At 40.2% G+C, this 20,946-nt stretch overlaps 1 protein-coding gene across 2 annotated transcripts in view; it reads left to right on the top strand.

The window, feature by feature from the left end:
• Window positions 1-20,946, top strand: part of LOC108893945 (kin of IRRE-like protein 3) — a 150,033-nt gene that overhangs the window by 100,224 nt on the left and 28,863 nt on the right. For both annotated transcript variants that reach the window (XM_018692437.2, XM_018692438.2), the window contains exons 5-7: window positions 3,832-3,982; window positions 8,273-8,378; window positions 19,724-19,872. In XM_018692437.2, coding sequence (XP_018547953.1) covers window positions 3,832-3,982; window positions 8,273-8,378; window positions 19,724-19,872 — 406 coding nt within the window. The remainder of the gene's footprint in view (window positions 1-3,831; window positions 3,983-8,272; window positions 8,379-19,723; window positions 19,873-20,946) is intronic.

Genomic DNA, 20,946 nt, shown 5'->3' with positions numbered 1-20,946 from the left:
CTATCCATATAACTGATATCACCAAAAGTAAAATGTTTAAAATGGGATGGGCTGACACAGACTTCTGTTCACAATGCACTCTGTATAACAGTAACTGAGACACTCTCCACTATCACTCTGCCTGCTGGTGTCCACCAACAGGTTCTCAGGTTGCCACTTCGACAGGCCCTGATGACCTTCTGCCCACAGCTCCTAGCTGCCTAGGAGGCCTTGAACATAGTCCATTCAGACTGTATGTCCTCGCCCCAAGGGATGTGCAAAAATTCTTCCAGAGGTGGAAGAGGAGTTGAAGATCAGATCTCACAGACAGGGGCCTCCGCCAGATGTTCCCAGTTAACCCTCACTACACGTTTGGGTTTATCAGGTCTGTCCAGCAGTCTTCCCTGCCACCTGATCCAACTCACCACCAGATGAAGATCAGTTGACAGCTCTACATGATTTAGTGACCCTAGGGGGTTAGGTTATCTCAGTAAGGGGTTCTTAGGATGTTTACCGCATTCTCTGAATCCACTTACCCAGGTTTGTCACTAAATTGTGTACTTGGAATACCCCACTATACATTGTCACATAAAAATAGCCTAATGGTTTATCTGTTCAGTAGTCTATTATACAGTGTATTGATATTATATTTTCCCGAGACCTCCTGAATAACAGATGAGGACTTGAGATTACTGCAGTGGCAGATGGGAGTACCCATCAACTACTTAGTAAACAGACCCCCTGACAAGAGAGCTGGAGGAGAAAACAATTGTCCTCTTAGATGTGGTTAAAGCCATCAGGTAAATGCAAAGGACTTGACTGAATTAAGAAAGTATTATGGTATTCCGGACAAGAGTAAAACTGAATTGATGTTAAGTATTTTAGTTACAGATTAAAATGGAATATAAACATTTACATAAAGGATTTAATGGACATTACAGTTTGCTGTAATAGAATAATTTGATTTGATTAATAGTTTGCCTTACCTTATCACCCTCAGCCTTTATCCAAACCTCAGAAATGAACTGAGGGAAATCCCCTCATTCTCAATGCGAAAGAATCAGATCACTTGTCTTTGATGATGTGTGGTTAGAAGTTGGACAGTATGCTATTGGCAATTGCTCTTTCTATACAGACTTGCTTGACATATTTTTTGATCACCTCAACATCTGTATGTGGCATCTGATGCCTGGATCTGGCAATGGAGTTAAGTTATTAAGTTGTTAAGTTTGACACCAACCTCCTCCACTTCTTCCTCAATTAAAAACCTTTGTCAGTCATCATAATTCATCTCCAATCTTAAGGTAGCCACAGCGAATAAATCCTTGCAGTAGTTCTATGATATTACACTGATTAAATATCTCCTTGTCTGAAACTGTAAATCAAGCTCCTTTAAAATAATATGCATTAGGAGAGCCAACTATGATAGCCTTACTACTAGTTTCCAGACCACTGTCCCAGGACAGACCAAGCAACACACCAGTAATGAAAAGAGGAGTAGACCTAGAGCCCACAGCATTAATGCAATACTCTGAGGACACAGGCAATCTAGTGTTCCCATGTGGTAAATCTTCATGCTCCACATCTTGGCACTTCACCAGGCAAGATCATCATAGAGAGGGGGGAGAGTACAAGCTATGGACTTTTGTAGATCAAGTGCCCATCAAAAGGCAGCTTCAATGACAGTCCCTATCTCATGAAGAAGGCAGATACAAACAAAAAATCTATTAAGTGATTGATAATTCTTGTCAAAGATTTTATCTTGTCACATTTTAAACATGTATTTGTCAGCCACTTGGAGGTATTCCAGGTATGTGGTTAAATGACTAACCTAGATGAATTAACTCAGAGTAAGCAGTAAACCCTAGAGTCCAAAGGCTTTGTTTTGTGAGGAGAATGAAGTACCCAGTTTTGTCATTAAACCATGTATTAATTGTACTGTTGTGTTCTTGGTGTTATAATAGTGTAATAGTGTAACAATCACAAATGTGTGTACAGGTTTAGATTTGTCTAATATAGTTAATCATGAACCACTGTGTTCTGATTTGCATGTAGACCTTTTTGTTGGGGATTTCTGACAGACCGTAAGATGTTCCCTTCTTTGAACAGGGGCAGGGAGAGTAGCTATGGGACTAAAATACTTGGGAGTGAGCCACCTGTTCACAAAATGCAAAAAGATATTAACGTTAGAATTTGTCTCTGTCTTGCAACCAACATTACTAGTGTTAAAGAGATACATTATTAACAACATTTCCTCAGTATGTTAGTAAAATGTAATCTGGTGGGCATTCATGATTGAAGTATTTGCTGTTGTAAAGGTAATTTCTAGGCAACAGTGTTGTCTTAAGATGAAGTATATCCAAACCTTAGACATTTCTGAGCAACTTTGCCCATCCCCAAGACAAAACTTAGTAAACTACTTTGTAGCCCTAAGCCACAAATAGCCATTCACAAAGTACCAGTAAAAAGTTGACACAATGATTGGACTGGAGGAAATGTCATGTCTGAAAAAAATGTGTTTGTTTACCTTACCTTCAATTTGTGTTGCTTGATTATTACACCAGAGGAAAGGTCAAAATTATTTTTTTCCTCCTTGATATTATGAATGTGCTCATGTTATTTCTTAAAATCTTTAATCGTTTATCAGTTTCTTATTTACAATGACAGCCTGGCAAGTGCCAGAAGACATGTGTTGGGGGGAAGGAGGGGAGGGGACACAAAAAATGTAAGACAAACAAAGGCTAAGAAGAGTGACTAATGAATCAAATCAAACCAAAGTAAAACATTTACATGTATCATTAAAATATACACAAGTAGGCCCTTTAAAAGCAGTGACTGAGATAAATGTATCCAGTCTTAGTGTTTTCTTTTTTAAACAAATGGTAATCATTAGTAGCAGCAGACTGGCATGACAACAGACCTAAGGATGTATTGTATTTAGTGGCATTTACTCTGATGAAAGAAGACTGTTTATTGTACTTGGCCACCAATATTGATTGCAATAACTAACTAAAATGGGGGATAAACCAGTGTACCAGTGTATATCATGAGGTGTATGTAGAGTGCCATTTGACCAGAGAATGCAGGAGTATGTTATGAAGGAGGGTTTCAGAGGAAATTGAAGGTTTTGAAGTGTTCCTTTGCAAGAATTGTGTCGCCACAATCACACAAGTAAAGCATGGTCATTTGAATAATTATGCATTTAACAGCAGATGTATTAGAGCAATAAGGAAAACCAAATTTTCCCTTTGCCTTTGACTGCAGCATGGTGACATGGTGAAAGAGGGACAATACACTGTCTCCTAGGTCATGTTTTCATTTATTTCCACTGTTTGCAGTATTTCCTGTTTTATTCTGGTGTCACTGACCTTCCCTCTCATTTCAGAGCCTGCTTCCTGCCCTCATGTGTTTCCTGCTGCTGTGGTTGTCTGGCCTGCCGTAATGTGTTGCACCTGTGTCTCCCAGTGTATCTAGTCTCTGTGCTCCCTTCTCACTGTGCCTGTTCATCTTTGTTCCTCCATGACAAGCATAGCAACCTTCATTCTCAGTGTTAAGTCTGGGTCATGAATGCTGTTGTTAGTTTTTTGACCTTGTTTCATCTTCCCTCTTCCCTTTGGATTTTTCTGCCTGAGTGTTTTTGACTACTTAAGTAGTGACTTGAAATGAATGAATGAAATGAATAAAGAAATTAAGTACATTTATAGTATTTATTTATGCTTCATGAACTCAAGGTCAAACAGACCATTACTAAATGTGTGTTTGTTTCTATGTTGATGAAATTGTGCTCTTGTATGGATAATACATGAATATGAGTTTTTGAATCTGTTCTCTCCTTTGTCCTTGATTCCTCAGACCTTGTTGCGGGATGGTAAGAGGGAGAGCACAGCCAGCACACTCTACCTATCCCCCTCCAACATTGAGTCAGGTCAGCAGATCACCTGTCGAGCTTCAAACAAAGCAGCCCCCAACGGAAAAGATGCTTCTGTCACAATTGACATTCAGCGTAAGTAAAAATTACCCAAATTTTAAATAATTAAATTTCCAAAAGGTGAAGTATGTTCATATCACTTAATTACTCGCTGCACGGCAAGGGCCTAAAACTGTATTTCATAACATACCTAATACCCAAAGGATAATGTGAAAACTCTCATTAAGTTTTTAAATAACCAAAAAACACCATAAGAAATCAGTGTCAGCTTACAGTTAAATCTGCAGAGAAGTAGGGGCAAGCACATGAAAACAATGGCACAGATAATTAGTCAGATGAGGATTACACATGTTACATTATCAGCCACTGACAGTGTGTAATTTAATGAAAACTGTGTGCTTTGCTCCTGCCTTTTTAAAAATTTCACTCTGCCTCTTCATCCAAACACAGGAAAGAGTGACCCCCTCTGTTAAATTGTCAGATTATTTAATCACAAAACATACATACTAAGGATTTGGAATATAAGGGTTTTGCATTTCTCTTGAATGATCTTTTATTCCTCTCTGCATTGTTTTTCCGATTCAGTTTTGCAGTCCAAAAAGAATGGAGTTCATGGGGTATAGCTTGGAGAGACTGACATTGTGAGCTAACTGATAAATGGCTGCCACGCGTGTTGTGAGAAAGACCCAAATCTTTTGTTGTGCAAAACAATGGCAGCTTAATTTTCCATAGAAAATCAAAAGTTGAAAAACAAACACTTCTGGTAAGAGGTGTGAATCCACTGACAGTGCTCCAAATACCAGGAGTCACTGAAACGTGCCTATTTCAAGAAACAACCAATCCAGTTTTCCTCCACCAAAGTGTTGGGTGTTTGGCGTAATGGCACTGCCATCAGTTTTTCACTTTAGACATGCTCGATGTGCCAGCACTAAAATGTGCTCTCTTTATTAGCAATCTGCTATATTTTTACCATTGATAGATTACTGTGATATTATGTATATGAGTGTCAACTGAGTATCTAAAATCCATAGATAAGGTTTATCACAGTGCCGAGATTTGTACCATTTTAGCACACATCACCGTAAGTTGTTTTGTTCGGCTGGATAGCTGACTCTTGCTGTCTGCAGGTTAACTCACTGGCTGACATTTTAACTCATAGGGCCATTTTAAATTTGCCATCCTCCTCGTTGGTCTTTATGAGTCCTGCTTGGGAAAAAGGCATTCAGGTTTGCTGCTCCTACTGCTCAACCCTTCAGATTTCAAACTGAAAGAACAGAAGGAGAAAATAATGATAGGTGAATTTAAAGAAATCTAAGATTCTGGAGAATTGGAAACTTCTCAGAAATGGTCATGGTTTTAAGTAGTTCACTGGTGCCTTGCTTATTTTACTTAACCATCTGCTGCATAAATGCATATAATAATCATTGGAAAATCCAATTTACACTTGTTGAATGAAGCACCACCATCCAATTTTGGGACGGAAATTGGAAATATTAATTGTAATGGAACAGCTTCGGTGATGATGGCTGGCTGTATATATACCGGCCTAATCCTCCAGTCAGAGAAGACGCAGCAACTTCTCTCCTTTAGATGAATTTCTTGACCTCTATGCAATGAACAAGACACTGTAGTACACTGTAGTATGTGTGGTTTGTGATGTCTGCAGAGGACAACAATAATAAACAATATTAATTAATAGAAATACATGAATTACAATAGACACGAATAACGTATCATACTGCAAATCACCGATATGGGTCAGTGTAGGATCATTAACACAACGGCTTGGCCCAACAGGCAGGTCATGTGACCAAGCTAAACTGAAACAGCCCCGTCGGCTACCAGTCCGGTCAATTTGACACACTAGCATCAATATGATTGTAACCTCAATGAAAAACAGCTACACAGCTAAATAGACAGTGGTGGAAGGAAATAAAATGTATGATAATTAACTGAGTTACATGCCGGGCCGTCCATGTTTCATGAGGTTCAGTTAAGACATGCTAAATGCAAGCTAACAAAGCAAAACGAGCATATTACCCTGGTAATATTAGTAGCTCTCATCACATACGAAATATAAACAATATCCACTCATCACGTAACTTACATCATCACCGACGCACACTGTTGTACAAAGGAATAAAGAAGGACACTGACGATCGATGGAAGACTCAACTAATTAACTACACAGAAAGTTTTTTGAACAGTCTGATATCTAAGATCATGACTTCTCGATCCAGGGATCCGGCTCGCCATTGCAAAGAATCTCACAAAACTGCTGGTCTACAACTATTTACAATTTATTTTGCACCATTAGCTTTTGGTTAGGCATTCTTTGGCAGTTATGCATCCTGTGTGGCTTTCATTATGTACTGAACTTAACTGAATAACTTTAGCCAAACCAAATCACAGTAAGTCACCAATTCCCTGTGTGTCTGCACCAGATGTGTAAGAGTTTACTGCTTGACTTAACAACTGCAGCACTAGCCATGTGTCCCTTAGCTCAAGAATATACAATGTTAGCAGTGACCAGGTAAATCTAAAGGTTTTCCACCATGTTCTTTGGTCATCCCTGCATTAATCTGGATTGTTCTACGGGCACCAGTCCACAAAGTCCTGTGTCAGTTTTCTGTACTCCCTGTCATCCTCATTTGTGATGAGACTGATGACTGCAGAGTCATCAGAGCAAACTGTGTCAGACACACAGTCCCATATCCTCACATACTGTGGCTGGTTTGTAAGGTAATCCAGAATGTAAGGTGCTGGTCCACCCCCATGTGTTCCAGCTTGTAGTGGGTCCACTGACTGTCTCACCAGCTGCTCCAGGGTCTTCATCAGGTGGGATATCAGCACCACCAGCCTGTAGCTGTTGAAGTCCTTGAGGTGGGGCATCTTCGGCATTCTGCTTCAACTGGTCCTCCATCCTCATCCTGTAGCTGTTCTTCCCCTCCCTGATCATCCTCCTCAGCTCCTTTTGCACAGCCTCCAGCTCCTCCCACATTTCCTGACCTAATGAGCCTGATGAGGCGATGAGCTGACCTGATTAGGGGGGTTGAGCAGCAGAGGTGCAGGGGAATTGGCAGAAACCAGGAAGCCACACCCAGCAGGACACACACATACACACAACAGACATGGACAAACAATACACACACAGGAGGGGAAATGCAGAGGGAAATGAAAAGTAAAGGAAGGGTTGAACAGCCTAACCTTAACTCAGCAACATTTTAGATTGCTAAGCATGCTGATGATGTGGCCGTAACTGGTCTCTAACTGGTCAAAAAAAAACTAAGGCCCATACAAAGGCTTTTCAAACATTGTGCCACATTAGCCAGCTGAAAATAAATATAGCAAATAATTACTTACTTGTACTAAACAAGACTTTAAAATAGAGCCAATTTCAGCAGACGGCCAACATGTTGAAACTGTGGAAAGCTTTTTCACTTTTTTTATTTCATTTATTCATTATTAAGGACAACACGTTAATCAACATTTTTGTAAATGTGCCAGTGTTAGCCCACTGGCTAATTTTCAACTGCAGTGCTTTGGCAAGATGTTTTGAAAACCATCTTGCTTTAAATATCTTGGCACAGGTTTTAACTTCTAGGCAAGTTCCACTAAAAACAGAATGTATCTTCAAGAAATACTCACAGAAATCTATCTTCTCCGATGATTCGGCAGCCTTTCTGTCAGTCGGCAAATTTCATATTAAGTGTAAAAAAAAGCTCTTGTTAAGAGTGTTTTAACTTTTTATCTTCAAGGAAATAATAAATAAATAAATAAAGGATTGTTCTGAGGGCCAGTAGAAGAGTTGGTAAACCTCAAAGGTCCCTGAGAAAGGACAACGAGGAAGGCAATGAATATCCTGGCAGATCGCTCCCACCCTCCTTTCAGTCAGTTTGAACCTTTCAGCTTCAGAAGGTGCTTCAAGAGTGCCTTTGGCAACTAAAAACAAAAACAAAATGTATTTAAGAAGTCATTAATCCTAAGTGGCATCAGTATTCTTTGCAAAGTAATGAGTGAGATTTAAGCCACTGACATTCATTGTTTTTTATGTGTAATGTAAACTTGATCGAACATGATTGTTAGCACTGACTGCTTTGTTACCTTTGTTTTGTAAGAATCACAATGCATCTGTGTTTTGCTTTTTTTGTGAATTGTAGACAATAGTCTACCCTGGTTGGGAATGAATAAATGATAGGATTACAGATTTGAAGGTAGAGTCCATATTGAACCATCAAGTTTGGAAAGACTTGTGAAAGATTTGTAAGTCTTCTGTTTGTAACCACAGCCACTGATGAATTTGAAATGTTGACTGAGCAAATGCTGCTTTGTCCTTCATCCTCTCATGATCCTTCCCTCTCTCAGACCTGCCCATTGTCAACCTCACCGTTGAGCCTCAGCCTGTTCTAGAGGGAAACCTGGTAAAATTCCATTGCGCTACTAAAGCCAACCCACCTGTCATCTACTACAGGTAAGTTTCACAATATCCATTTCACTGTAATGGTTTGTATGCAGTGTAAAAACAAACATTTTTTCTCCCTACTTACACTCATATTCCCTTTGTGTTTGTTGATTCACAAATCCAAATCCAAAGTAGGGAGCTCACAAAATAACCTCTCAAACTAACTATTGTAACTGTGCTTACCACCCCAGTATACACTGATCAGCCACAACATTAAACTACTGACAGGTGTAGTGAATAACACTTATCATTTTGTTACAATACAGTGATCTGCTGGGAAACCTTGGGTCCTTTATTCTTCTAGATGTTACTTTGACATTGTACCACACATACCACCAACATTGTTGCAGACCAAGCTCACCCCCCATGGCAACAACACTCTCTAGTGGCAGGGGCCTCCCCCAGCAGAACAGTGCTCCCACCACACCACAAAAACTGCTCAGAAATATCTTGAGGAACATGACAAAGAGCCCAAGGTGTTGACCCGGCCTCTAAACTCCCCAGATCCTAATCTGATTCAGCATCTGTGGGACCTGCCTAATATTGTGTTTTGTCTTTATTGGCTTTGACCTTTGGTCTTTTCACTTCACATACACTTAAAGGCACAGTAATTAAATATTAGCTTCAGAGAAACACAAAGTAAGTCCAATGGACTTGTTGGCCAAACACAAGCACAAAATCACTTACCACAGATGGGAAACACAGACCCCTAAAACCTTAAAATAACTTGTGGATCCACTGAATGTATATACCAGCTATAAACACAGTGCCAAACATACACTGTTATACATTACATTACATTACAGCAACAAGTCTGTGCAGTGTTCCACATTCATCATAGCAGCCACAGCATGAGGATAAGATGAAAAACAAAGAAAACAATGAAACATACTAAGACACATGAAGAACACTGGCCACCCTCCTCACAGCTATTGGTAGTCTGGTACTTGGAGTCCCGATCTTCAAAATAAATGCCTCCAAAAATGAGAATGTTGTCTTCAGCTGGTATGGGTAGGCAACTTTGTAAATCTGATAAATCGATAAAACACCACTCACACAGGCAAGGAACTGTCCACCTCCCCACTGTCCATTATAATTTCATGCATAACCATCTGGACACTGACTTAAGTGCACTCACTCAGTGGCTTCTATCACTGCTGTTCAGGATGACAGTTGGTGTTGGGCTCAGTGGTCCCTGAAACAACACATTCAGGGCTTACAGCCGTTCTCTACAAGATTTAGATGTTTTCAGATTACTATCTCAGTATGTTTTGTTCATATACCCCTGCAATTACCAATTTAATTTGTTGTTGTTGTTCAATTATTTTCTCAATTAGTTACTAAATTATTAAGATTTTATGTCTGTTTCAGCTCAAGGTGATGCTAAAATATTAAGTGTGCTATAATGTAAAACAAGGAAAATTAAAGCTTCAAGCAGTATTGAATGGGCCCTCACACCCTGTGCCCATCAGGGGACTGACAGTTACGGGGTCATTACAGGTCGTACGACATGGTTCTGCAATTACATGACCGTTGGACACAGAATGAAAGAGTTAAAAAAAAATCATTTACTGTGCCCCTCAGTTGCATATTTGTTTCATGCATGAAGGCAGTCACCTGCACAGTTTGAGCCTGAGAGGAGCTTAAGCCGCTGTCTTTCTGCCACCAGACTCGACAAGTACACTCACACACTTGGCTGGTTTTAACTGTAATAAGCATTTCTGACCTGATGTGAAATGCATCTTTGTTAACCTGCTTGAAGGAATATATTAATGTGAAACACATATCATTTCCTGTTTCCAGTAAGTGCCGCTATGACTATGGCTGAATATTGGCATATAGATGTGTTCAGTCCATGACACTTAGCAAACATGGGACGTTTGGGGCAGATTGGACAGTGCATATGTGAGTTACAACAACTTCAATATTCGCCATGCCACCACGGGCACGTCATTCAACGAAACCTGAAAAGCTTCATAATTTAACACCACAAGGGTCTTCAGATATCACAACCCAGTCTCAGGGCAGTTTGTGAAATAGTCACAAAATGTAACGTATTGATTTGTGCCCACAGACAACTTTCAGACTATTTCAGTTGGAAATAACTTTCATGTCCTCGCCACATATTTTTTTTCTGTCACTTGGGACTCAACTGTTTTGTTTTTTCTTATATGTTGTTAATGTATGTTTACATTTGTATATTCTATAGCTGTTCTCTATCTTACATTTCAGTGATTTATATCAGTTTTGTTTTGGGCTCAATAATACCCATAATCCTCAACTGTTTTGCTATGGAGAAGACGCACGTCCGCTTCGATGATTTAATATTGCCTATGCCACCAAACTCTTGAAAATATAAATTTCCACTAGCCATTATCCATCTTACAGTCACCGGCTATCAAACACCATTAGTTGTTAACAGAGACAGTAGTTTTTGGACTGCAGCAAACCAAGGGCAATTTGAAATGGAATGTAGCCCATCGACAGCGGACAACCCAAAGGGATATAGAATGCACCATGTCTACCCGCAACACAGTGGCCGTCCCCAACCCCGACCTACCTGCCTTCACACTAACTTACAGCAAATCTAGTAACATGGCCACATAAATGGCACAAAGACAGGGTGACACTATTCCCTGCAGTTCTCCCTTTTATTTAGGTTATTTCATAAAAATTAACTTTTCAATGCTACACTGCATTCGACCTCCATTATATATTTATTTGTTCATTCATTCATTCAGTCTATGCTTTATTATATGAATGTTTTGTGGGGTTTTTTTTCTGAGATGAAAAGTGATTTAGAGCAGTTGGTGACAGGCCTATGCATATCTACCCCCTGGGCATCAACCCAGCAGCAAGACTACTATCTGCTCTTTTAAGTTTATGTTTAATTGTATGTCACATGTGACTTCAGAGCAGCATCAATGCAGTGACGACAGCTGGAGGAAACCAAAACAGTCAGGCTCCTGGGGATGACATATGATATACAATATTTTCTTACACTGTATTAACCCACTTTGCCCTGCCACATGAATTACGCTCTTAGGCTACTGTAGGTGAACATAACAGTGAGAGCAGAGTACAGTTGAACGTGAGGGAAAAACTACTGAGTCTCCAGTAGCTAGCTTACACATCATCTGACTTAGCTAGTAACTCTTAAAACATGTAAATACAGAATAAATCTGTCTTGCACATAAAGACACAGTTAAACATGACAAACTATCACAGACATATTGTGTATCCACAAGTTAGCTGTATTTTAAGGATGCCAATTACCTTAAACAAAGGGAAAGAGTAGCGGGAGAAGAATGAGGATGGCAACACAGCTCTCGCCTTCACTTGTCTGTATTGAGGCAAGGAGCGCGATCCCCCCACCCCGCTGAAGCCCCGAGGCATTACCAATAGAACAACAGAAACTTAACTCACACAAATAAGGATCTGCATCATTCTCTGGCACATACTTATTCTTGTCTGCCACACACACACATTCACAAAGAAATGACTCACACTTTCAGCTTTTCTTAAGCGGACAGAAAATTAACTTTGTCCTTCATTTGTGGAAACAGTTGCTCACTCATTATCTCTATCATCAGAACAAGTGTAGATCTATTTCATTGTCTGTGGCAGAGAAACTGTTTTGTCACCAGTGTAGCCTAGGTGATGCGAGTAACTGTTAATTAAACCAAGTGGTAAATGAGGAACCGAGAGACCAAGTTCAACAATATAACAAAAGGATTTTATTTATAACCACAAACCAAAAACGAACTGCAACGCAGCTGGTAAATGAAGTAAACAAAACTCATCCCCAGGCTTGAACATCAACAGCTCATCAGTCTCTGTGATGTGGAATGAAGGTACCTTAAAAACACTGTTGTATCCAGTTTGTCCATATATGCAGTGTTATCTGCATCCAATGAGTGCTGATGGTTGGTGCAAGAATTATCTCTCCTATTTGTCAAACCGTAAGATAGAGCTGCAAAAACTTATTGTCCTTTTCAATCTTGGATCTAATGAGGAAAGTCCAGGTATCTCTCTCAGGTATCAGAAAAGTTCATTCTGTCCATAACAAAACGTCCTAAACCGTTTAACTTCCTGGATTCTCATGGTTTTGTCCTATGCAAGGCCTTGAAAACAGACTTCAGAGCAATCCCCTCAAGAAAATCAAGCATTACATCTATCTAGTGGTAGAAAGTGGTAACAAGATTTGGCATTCTATGGTCTGTTTCTTTCAGTTTCGTTGTTTGTCGAAATTTTGCGGCATTGGCGCCCAAAGGGTTAAGACACCTGTTATGTTCGTTTGCCATATCGAGCATGGCCCTTGTACCCTGATTCTTCTCTGGGGCTCCTCCAGCTTTCCAGTGTAAACCTACATGCATAGCTGGTGTTTTCATCACATGCTGCCCAGATTTTTATGCCGTATTTAGCTGGTTTGGAAGGCATATATTGCCTAAATGGGCAGTGACCTCTAAATGCCACTAGCCTTTCATCCACTGTGACATTAGGGCCTGGGTTATTGAGTAGTGGAAGTTGGTCTACCCACATGACACACATCTTCCTTCTAGATCACTCCTTTCGATAATGATTTTCTGTATTGAATCTGGCATGACCAGCTCAAAAGCTGACTTGATGTCTGCCACACGAGTCACTGCCATCCTTGTGGGCCCTGGCACTGTCTTTATTATGTTTTCTGCAGTTTTACCTGACCTGTATATTTTGGGATGAAGACCACTGTATTTCACCATTTTTGATGTGAATGTCTTGCTTGGAGGAATACGAATAGCAGGTTCTTCATTTGGCTCATAATCAGAACCATCAGACTCAGAATTGACCTCAAGATGGTCTTCATCTTGAGACACATCCTCTGCTATTTCACTGTCATGATCAAAGGTCAGTTCCAGAGCCTCCAGAGGCCTGGACTATGAAGCGAGGTTACTGGCTTATCAGGGTAACTTCAGGAGTAACTTAGTGACGTCAGGTGTAACCTCCCAATTAACCCACACTATGAAAGGTGGATAGGTTTTACCTGGGGTCTGCTGCCATGGTAATTTATGCAGCGTCTCTAAGCTGCTCCTCCTCCTAAACTGTAGGAGGCGTTATTGTCCTGAAAGACGATATAATGCGACAGGCTGTTGTAACTGTAGACTACAGACCAAAACATGCAGCATTAATGATGGAAATATGAATGTGTAGCACTTTTTAGAAGGTTTCTATTTGATCCAGGTTCAGATTTCCACTGAGGCTGGAATACTGTTAACATGAAGTTCATACTGAACGTAACAACATTACATTCATACATATACAGCCTGAGTGTTCCAGGCAGAACATCATTAACAGTGAGAAACATTTTCAGAAATGTGATCCACCTGTTGACTGTAATCCAACTATCCGAAAAATTATCACATATTTTCCGTATCTTTACATCTCATATTACAGATTAAGAATCCAGAGAACATTTCACAAGTCTCCCTGGCTTTGTTGGCGGCCGTGGTTTTACATTGCGTTGTTAGAGTTACTTTAAATTACTCACAAGCCAACAGAATTAACGTGCGCTCTTCATCTGAGAGATATGGCGCACGCCCATTTTATGCACACGCATTAACTTTGTCAACCCTGACTTTCCTTGATAACCCAGAGTTAAATCAGAGTAGGTTAAATTCCCTTAGTAGTATAGGCCTCTGGGCTGTCAGCTGTTTACTTGTGCTGCTCATTTTGTAAGGCTGTGACAGAGTATTTCACATGTAGCTGCAGAGTGTAATGTTGACAGGACTCCCTTGCAGAGAATCTTTATATGTTTTGTCCCTCCCCTGCTGAGTGTCCACTCAATGTGGGTGGAGTTTGCCCATGGGAACAGAAAAGGTTACCATCAAAATGCATAATAACACCTGCATTCATGCACTGTTGCCAACTTGGCGACTTTCTTGCTAAATCTGGCGACTTTCCAAATCCGACTTGGCGACTAGCAACAAATCTAGCAACTTTTTCTGGTGTTGTTGGAGACTCTTCTGGTGTTTTGACATGAAAGCACGTATCATTCTGCGGTTACTGTCCTCAACAAGCAGCAGGTGCTGCCATGAGTCCTGCCCCTGTGTCAGAGTACTCACAGGCAGTCAGTCTCACAGTAGCTTGGCGCAGCAGTCCCAGCTGCAGTCAGAGCAGAGAGGAGACCCATACCCAAGCTAGCAATTCCACCCCATATAGCAGTCTTTTGATTAAATTTGATATTCTAACATTTAACAATAAAGGACAAAATGAGAAGTGATGGCCTATTTCAACGGCAAAACTTGAACCAAGAATCAACAGAAGAAAGTCCATTTGTAGTTCTAAACATATTCACTTTTTGTCTCTCCCACAGCGTAATTCCTCTGTTCTACAGCATCCATCATAATTTACATGTATATTGACAATTATGCAAATTAGGCAATGATGTCATTTAGCGACTTCTAGCAACTTTTAGGACAGCCAATAGCTACTTGCCTTACTAAGGAGTTGGCAACACTGCGTTCTCGCATTTAACAGATGAGGTCAAAAGAATAGGGAGAGGGTGTGTGTGTGTGTGTGTATGTGTGTGTGTGTGTGTGTTTGTGTGTGTGTTAGAGAGAGAGAGAGAGAGATTTGAGTGAAATATGTCTCACAGCTCCAAAGAAACAAATAGTATTTGACACTTCTGACCCCTTTTTAGTAGAGATAGACCGATATGGTTTTTTCAGGGCCAATACATATACAATTATTAGTAGTCCAGGAGGCCGATAACCGATATTTGGAGCCGATATTCATTTGCAGTAAAAGTGAAAATATTGGCGTCAAAATTTTGAATAATACAAACTCCAACACTTAACTTTGTTTAAATGCCTTTAAGCATATGTTTATTAAACAGCTTTTCAGATTTGCAACATGTTAAAGCTTTTTTTTATCTTAGACAATAAACATCTTTGTTTTAAAATTCAAACAAAAAGTGCAGAGAGCTCCCAGGCTCAGCAGCATGACTTATAAAGTTAAATGAAAACTTAAACAAATAAATTGCTCACTAAAGTTTTCTACAGTAAATAAAGAAATATATCTGCTCTCCGGAGCTTCTCCACCCGGCAAAACTTTTTCTCCTCTCTACCATGTGTGAGAGCACTGTGCATGCACAGCTTTCACTGCTGATTGGCTGTTACCTGTGCCGTGGCTCTGCGTGTAATCAATCAGATGGTGCTGTGGGTGGGACAATGCTGGTCTATCCCTACTTTTTAGCCTCCACTTTGACTGCCGGGTTCAACAGTTTCTTTGGGTAAGTCAGAGTTTATGATGAACTCCACCATTTCTTGGTGCTTATTTTCTTCCTTCCTAATTTTGATGATAGACTTGTCAGCGTTAGCATAGCTTCTCATGGGTTGGTTTTCTTGTGGAACGCTGCAGGCACTAATAGTATGCCTCCATCAAAAGCCTCACCTATGTAGGCGTGCTTGTAGTCATTTAGTTCAGTTTCAACCAAATAGAAACATCACCAACTGTCTACTGCTGTGCTATTATCTGTTAAGAGAAGATGAAACTTATATGATTACATTAATATCACAGACTGATCAGCCACAACATTAAGACCAGTTAGACTAATTGGTGTGTATTCAATGGCAGCAATTAATATTAAAGTCACAATGATTCTTCTCCATATTACTAACTGAATCAATTATTTTGGTAATGATTTCTGTAAAAATAGTGATAGATAACTATTGCAAGTTTGTTTGACTTGCTGCCTTGGGACGGCTGTGGCTCAGGAGGTAGAGCAGGTCGCCCACTAATGGGAAGGTCAGCAGTTTGATTCCCGGCTCCTTCAGTCTGTGCCAAAGTATCCTTGGGCAAGATACTGAACCCCACATTGCCCCCGATGTTTGTGACATCGGTGTGTGAATGTGCTGGAGTGCTTTGTAGTAGTGCAAGCGCTGTGTGAATGTGTGTGTGAATGTGATGCATAGTGTAAAGTGCTTTGAATGGTTGATATGACTAGAAAAGCGCTATATAAGTACATTTACCATTTACTTTGTGCTGAGAATGCATACACAGCTCTCACTTTGGCTGTACAAGGACCGGATGGCTCACATCAGTGGCCCTGGTACCCCATTGTCCTGCAGTACCCTGTAGTCTCCCTCAGTAATCCTGCAAGAGTAAAAGTCTGTACCACGGCCAGGATGAAATCCACATTGTTCCTCCTGAATCCAGGGTTCGACAATCGGTCTGAGCCTCCTTTTTACACCCTGGAGTAAACTTTCCCAAGAGTAGTGTGATACCCCAATAATTGGAGCACACCCTCCCCTTTTTAAAAATGGGGACCACCATCCTGGTCTGCCACTCCCCAGGTACTGTTCCTGACCTCCATGCGATACTGAAGACGCGTGTCAACCACAACAGCCCCACAATGTCCAGAGCTTTTAGCATCTCAGGGCGAATCTCGTCCACACCAAAGATATGGCAGAGGCTTCCCCTTAGTCTTCAGGCTCTGTCTCCTCCATGGAAGACATATTGGTCAGGTTCAGAAGTTCCTTGAAAGGACCTCTAGCTCCTCCACTGTTAGAGCCTCCAGGTAGCACTAACTTACAGCAAACTCTGGCAGGGCTTGTAAAAGGTAATGAGGATATGAACAGAACAATTAATGGGCGGAAAGTGGAGCAACAAGCTAGTAGTCAGGAAAGGTTGGATACTCTTTCTGCCCTCAGACATGTTCTTTCAGGAATTGAGATTCATATTCAGGGCAGCAGTGGCTCAGGAGGTAGAGTGGGTTGCCTTCTAATCAGAGGGTCAGTGGTTCAATCCCTGGTCCCTTCAATCCATACGTCTGAAGTGTCCTTGGGCGAGATATCGAACCCCAAATTGCCCCTGATGGCAAACCATCGGTGTGTGACTGTGTGTGTATGTGTTAGTACAAATGCTATATGTAGGTGTGTGAATGGGTGTGTCATGGAGTTTCCTAGTGTTTCCTGTCCACATTTTTGTTTTCTCCCTAGTCTGTTTGTCTTGTGTCTCCTCCCCTGTATGTGTGTGTGTGTGTGTGTGTCTCTTTGTATGCGTCTGTGTTTCATTGGCAGAGCCAGGCGAGGCTGGTGGTGTCTGGCACACCTGTTTTTCATTCACCTCATTACCTTTTGTACAGGTATATCATGTCACAATGCATATCATGTGTGGAATAAGCATATGTATATGTGAAGGGAAACGTATAATTAAAAAAAATACTACAAGGAAGAGTTAAGAAGTAATAGAGTAAAAGTAAGATGTAATTCGGTTAAAAAATACAACCAAGAAGAGTCAGAACATAATGGTATAAAATGTAGAGAGACTGGGCTTAAAAAAAAAAACAGGGCATGGCCTGGGCATGACCCTGGGGGTTGGAATATGTCCAGGGTGTACTCACAGGGACTTTCCAGAAACAGTAGCATTTTTAAATGAAAAACTAATGGTGTAATTTGATGAGGTGATCAAGGATGGACAATAGACCTAACCAAAGTTTTAATGGTGTAAATACTGCAAGCCAATGAAATGATCAAATAGGCATTGAAAATCACAGCCAAAAGAAGCATAAAAGAGGGACACAGGCCTGTATAGATCAGAATACTCCCGGTGTAGCTTGAATGCACTGTTACCTGCTCTCGGGTCCTTCTTGCCGGTAATAAAGACTCTGAACTTTCCTTATTATATTTTTGAAGACCAATAAGAAGTTTTTTTCTGAACAATTGAACACAGCTAAATACTTTGAATTTTGTCCTAGTGGTAATGGACCTTGGTTTCAAGTTAATACAGCACAAGTTTCTGACAGCCTTCCTTTCAGAGGATTATATGGGTGACCTGGAGGAATGGTGTCAGGGGTCCACACAACCTTTGAAATTTCACATCTAATGAGGGGAAGAATACCAAGCCTACTTACCAACCTCCAATGACATCTGGGCCATCCACCAACCACCAATCTCATGATGCATGCAGTGTCACATCAGCAGCCACGGATAAAGGATGTCCCCTTCATTGCTTCATTGCCAACTGCTCATTACCATAAGCATTGACTTGGTGAGTGGCAGGGCTATGGTGGATTCAGGCTCATCCTACATGCTTCTAACTGAGGAGTTGTGGCAGGTAACTAAACAAGAGGAAGAGAGGTTATACTCTGGGATAGAAAACCTCTGTATTTGGCTGAGAGAGATTGCTACTAGGATGGCAGCATGCTGCCGCAAAGCTGCAGGAACACTCCTGTGCTCTGCCAGTGGTGGTGCTTTCATTTCAGAGTCTTGCCTTTCCTGCTGTCCTGGGACTGGACCTCATGAGTGTCAGTGAGCTGCAAATGGATCTGGCAATTCAGCTCTATAGAAATAAAATTGATTTCACTTGTAGTTTGGTATCACAGATGAAAATTTTATCCATGTGTAGCCAGAAATTCTTTAAAGCATCAGTATAAGCAGTAAAGCAAGTGGCTAGTTAATGTCCTATAATATTTTCAGTTTGATCAACATTATTTTATTTTATTTTATGTACAGTGTTCTTCTTATGTTATTTATTTTCTTCTGTCTCTCCTAATTTTTTCCTTATTTATTTATTTTTACTTTAATTTAGATTACTGTGCAAAACATTTAGGCATTTTGGATGTTCTTACTCTTATCCTTCATCAGCACCATCAGGGAGGTGTCTATGAATGAATGAAAATTAATCATTATTATTTTTGACAGCATCGTCACTTTTAGTGACACCTTTAGTGCTTCATTACAAAGGGAAACCTTTTTTAAAATTGTGCATATGACAATAAACACTTTGACTTCAAATAAATGTAAAATAGAAAATGCATTTCCTGAAGAAAATGCAGTATGAATGCTGAAAGCTGAATGGAATTAATGAAACAATGCTTAAAATGGCTGAAAACTCATTTGAAATACAGAAGCAAAACTTGGAAGGTGAAAGTTGAAAACAATAGCTGAGGCATTCAATTGAATGCAAAATTTTTGCAGAAAAAGTATAGAAGAAAGTATAATAAAAGCATAAATGTCCTGAAAAAGCTGAACATTTTGCTATTTGAATGGTTTTTAATGAGCTGATCACAATTATCTGTAGCATAAAGTGTAAAATTTATGATAAAAGATAATGAAGATTTGAAGAACTAGTATGAATGCTGACTCATGAAATAAATGTGCATGATAGTTATACCGCATTAGTCTGCTTTTTATTGTCAGCACGTTTGTGGTAAAAATATTAATTCTCAACTTATTTAAAGAACACAAAATCTCCAAAAATTTCCACATCCAAAGCATAGCATGTTTGAAGAAAAAAACATTGCCGATATGACTTGTGGTTGGTAGTAAACCTACATACATTTTGCTATATGCCTTGTTTCTGGATGATTTCAGATGGGCCAAAGGAGGTAATGTGATTCCTGATGTATCTGGTGACACCTATGAGGTTCTTGTGGATCACTCTTTCTTCACTGAGCCTGTTTCCTGTGAGGTCACCAACACATTGGGCAGCACCAACATCAGCAGGAATGTGGACGTCTACTGTGAGTGTTTATCAGTTTATTCATCAAAGCCTGCACTACTAAGGGAGTTCAGCCTCCTCTGATTTAACTCAAGATTATCAAGGGAAGTCAGAGTTGACAAATCCTGGTTACCTAAACTGAGGCCTGTACTACAAAGCAAGGCTACTGGTTTATCAGAGTAATATCAGGAGTAACTTAGTGACATCAGGTCTAACTTCCCGATTAACCCGTACTAGTAAAGGTGGATAGGTTTTACCCAGTGTCTGCTGCCATGGCAATTTATGCTGCATCTAAGTACTGCCCCACAGGTTGAAGACCCAATCGATACTGGCACAACGACTGAGAGAGGCTGACTCTGCAGGACGAGGTTGTCTGAAGACCGTCAGTCTCAACATTTTTTTAAATTCATGTATTTATTTCTTTGCATTCTCACTTTGCTAAAAAGAAAAATGAAAAAAGTGGTAGGTAGTGGATGGTAGAGAGATGCAGATCAAAAGATGGCATTTTATGCTCCAGTATTTCCATTACCAATTTCAGTGATTTATTTATTTTTTATCTGTTACATAATCCTTTAAATGGGGGTGGGGGTTGTAGGTTGTGCTACATACCACTGAATACAGAATTAATGATGGGAACTATTAATGCGTACCACTTTATAGAGAGATTTTAAATTTCAACCTGACTTGTTTTTCAGAATTAACATGCGCTCTTCATCTGAGAGATACAGCGCACAGCCGTTTTATGCAGACGCATTAACTTTGTCAACCCTGACTTTCCTTGATAACCCTGAGTTAAACCAGAGTAGGTTAAACTCCCTTCGTAGTACAGACCCCTGCTGTTAAGCAGTACTATAATGGTGAAGATGTCAGTCAGTTGAGTCAGTGTTAACTTCAGAGTTTGTATGTGTTCTGCAGTGCAAGCAGAGAGTTGCGGAATTATGGCTCATGCACTATATTTTTCAGATGAAGAACACGTGTTAATTCTGTCAGTTTATGAAGAATCTAAAGAGACTCTCACAGCAACACCATGGCTGCCAACAAAGCCACAGAGGCTTGTTGTCAATGTCAATGCTGACTAAATAAATTCCTAAGTGTT

Source organism: Lates calcarifer, linkage group LG20 (assembly GCF_001640805.2).
Source record: "Lates calcarifer isolate ASB-BC8 linkage group LG20, TLL_Latcal_v3, whole genome shotgun sequence".
Taxonomy (NCBI): Eukaryota; Metazoa; Chordata; class Actinopteri; family Centropomidae; genus Lates; species Lates calcarifer.
The sequence above is the reverse complement of the archived record's forward strand: the minus strand, read 5'-3'. Positions and strand labels throughout refer to the sequence as shown.